Source organism: Cyprinodon variegatus, unplaced genomic scaffold (genome assembly GCF_000732505.1).
Source record: "Cyprinodon variegatus isolate N-32 unplaced genomic scaffold, C_variegatus-1.0 Scaffold1069, whole genome shotgun sequence".
Taxonomy (NCBI): Eukaryota; Metazoa; Chordata; class Actinopteri; order Cyprinodontiformes; family Cyprinodontidae; genus Cyprinodon; species Cyprinodon variegatus.
The window spans coordinates 174,587-175,637 of record NW_015151522.1 but is presented as its reverse complement, the minus strand read 5'-3'; the positions used below and the strand labels follow the sequence as shown (position 1 = coordinate 175,637).

Sequence of the window (1,051 nt, the reverse complement as noted above, 5' to 3'; positions counted from 1 at the left end):
AACAATAACATTTCCAAACATTTAAACTAAGATATTTCACAAATCAATGCGAAAAATAATCTAAGCTTTAAGTGGAACATTAATGAGATAACCTGCTGGTTTAAAGTCACTGCCTAAGTTAAGTTGCTGTGAAAATACAATAAAAATTTTGAAGGTTATGCTTTTATTGGATTTAAAAGCAATCCTTGAATTAAAGGAGAAGGATGAGGATAAACCCGAAGCTACACGACTAAAGCTAAATCATGTCGTGCTGCTGAAATCTGATTTCTGCTCAGGAGAAGCTGCCTGTCAGATGAAGTAAACAGGAGCATCAGACGCTTTATTTCCTGTGTGAGCCGTCATCGCTGTGACCTCGCTACACTGACCACCAGCAGTGTGATCTCAGCTGTTCCTGCATGAAAAGTAACATGAGAGTGAGGTGTGGGGGGGTTGCCTTCCTGCATATTACCTGGCTCCGTGTGGAGTGTCTGTTCTCGTCCTGCCGGTGCGACAGCGCCCTTTCCTCGGCCTGCTTGTCTCGTGTCGTCGCTTTGCCCTGTCAAACAAATCAACACTGTCTGGAGCCCCGCAGCAAAAAAAACCAACAACAGCCTCCTCCTCGTTTCTACAGCATGACAATTTCTATTTGCTTCTGATGCTTTTCTTCACATGAACTCATTGGACATCTTCTTGTAAAACTATTCCCACCCTTTAAACATTTCTGCACAACCACAGAATTCATCGTAAACAGACAAAGTAAATGTTTTCTTTTCTTTTTTTAATTGAGCTCCCTCGATAAATTAATAGTTTAGTTTATTTTCCTCGGGACGGAAAAGAAAGATTGTCACATTTAAAGAGAGGATGGATGGAGCTAGGGCTGAAACAATTAATCAGATTAATCTAGTCAACTCATTTAGCAATCGGTTAATCGTTACCTGGAGATTAGAAACTCTAAAACATGGCTTTAGTTGACAGTGCGAACCGCTTAGAGCTAACCTGACTCCGCCAGATGGATTTGCTCCGCTTATATCCATCTGGAAACCTTCCGTTGAAGTAATTTTGGGAAGGGGCG

General features: G+C 41.5%; 1 protein-coding gene across 1 annotated transcript in view; it reads right to left on the bottom strand.

Annotated features, from left to right (window-relative positions):
- Positions 1–235: 235 nt before the first annotated feature.
- LOC107101245 (histone acetyltransferase KAT7-like) overlaps positions 236–1,051 on the bottom strand; it is an 11,976-nt gene continuing 11,160 nt past the window's right edge. The window contains exon 6 of the mRNA XM_015400084.1: positions 236–535. Within this exon, the coding sequence (XP_015255570.1) occupies positions 356–535 (180 nt within the window). The 3' untranslated portion in view covers positions 236–355. The remainder of the gene's footprint in view (positions 536–1,051) is intronic.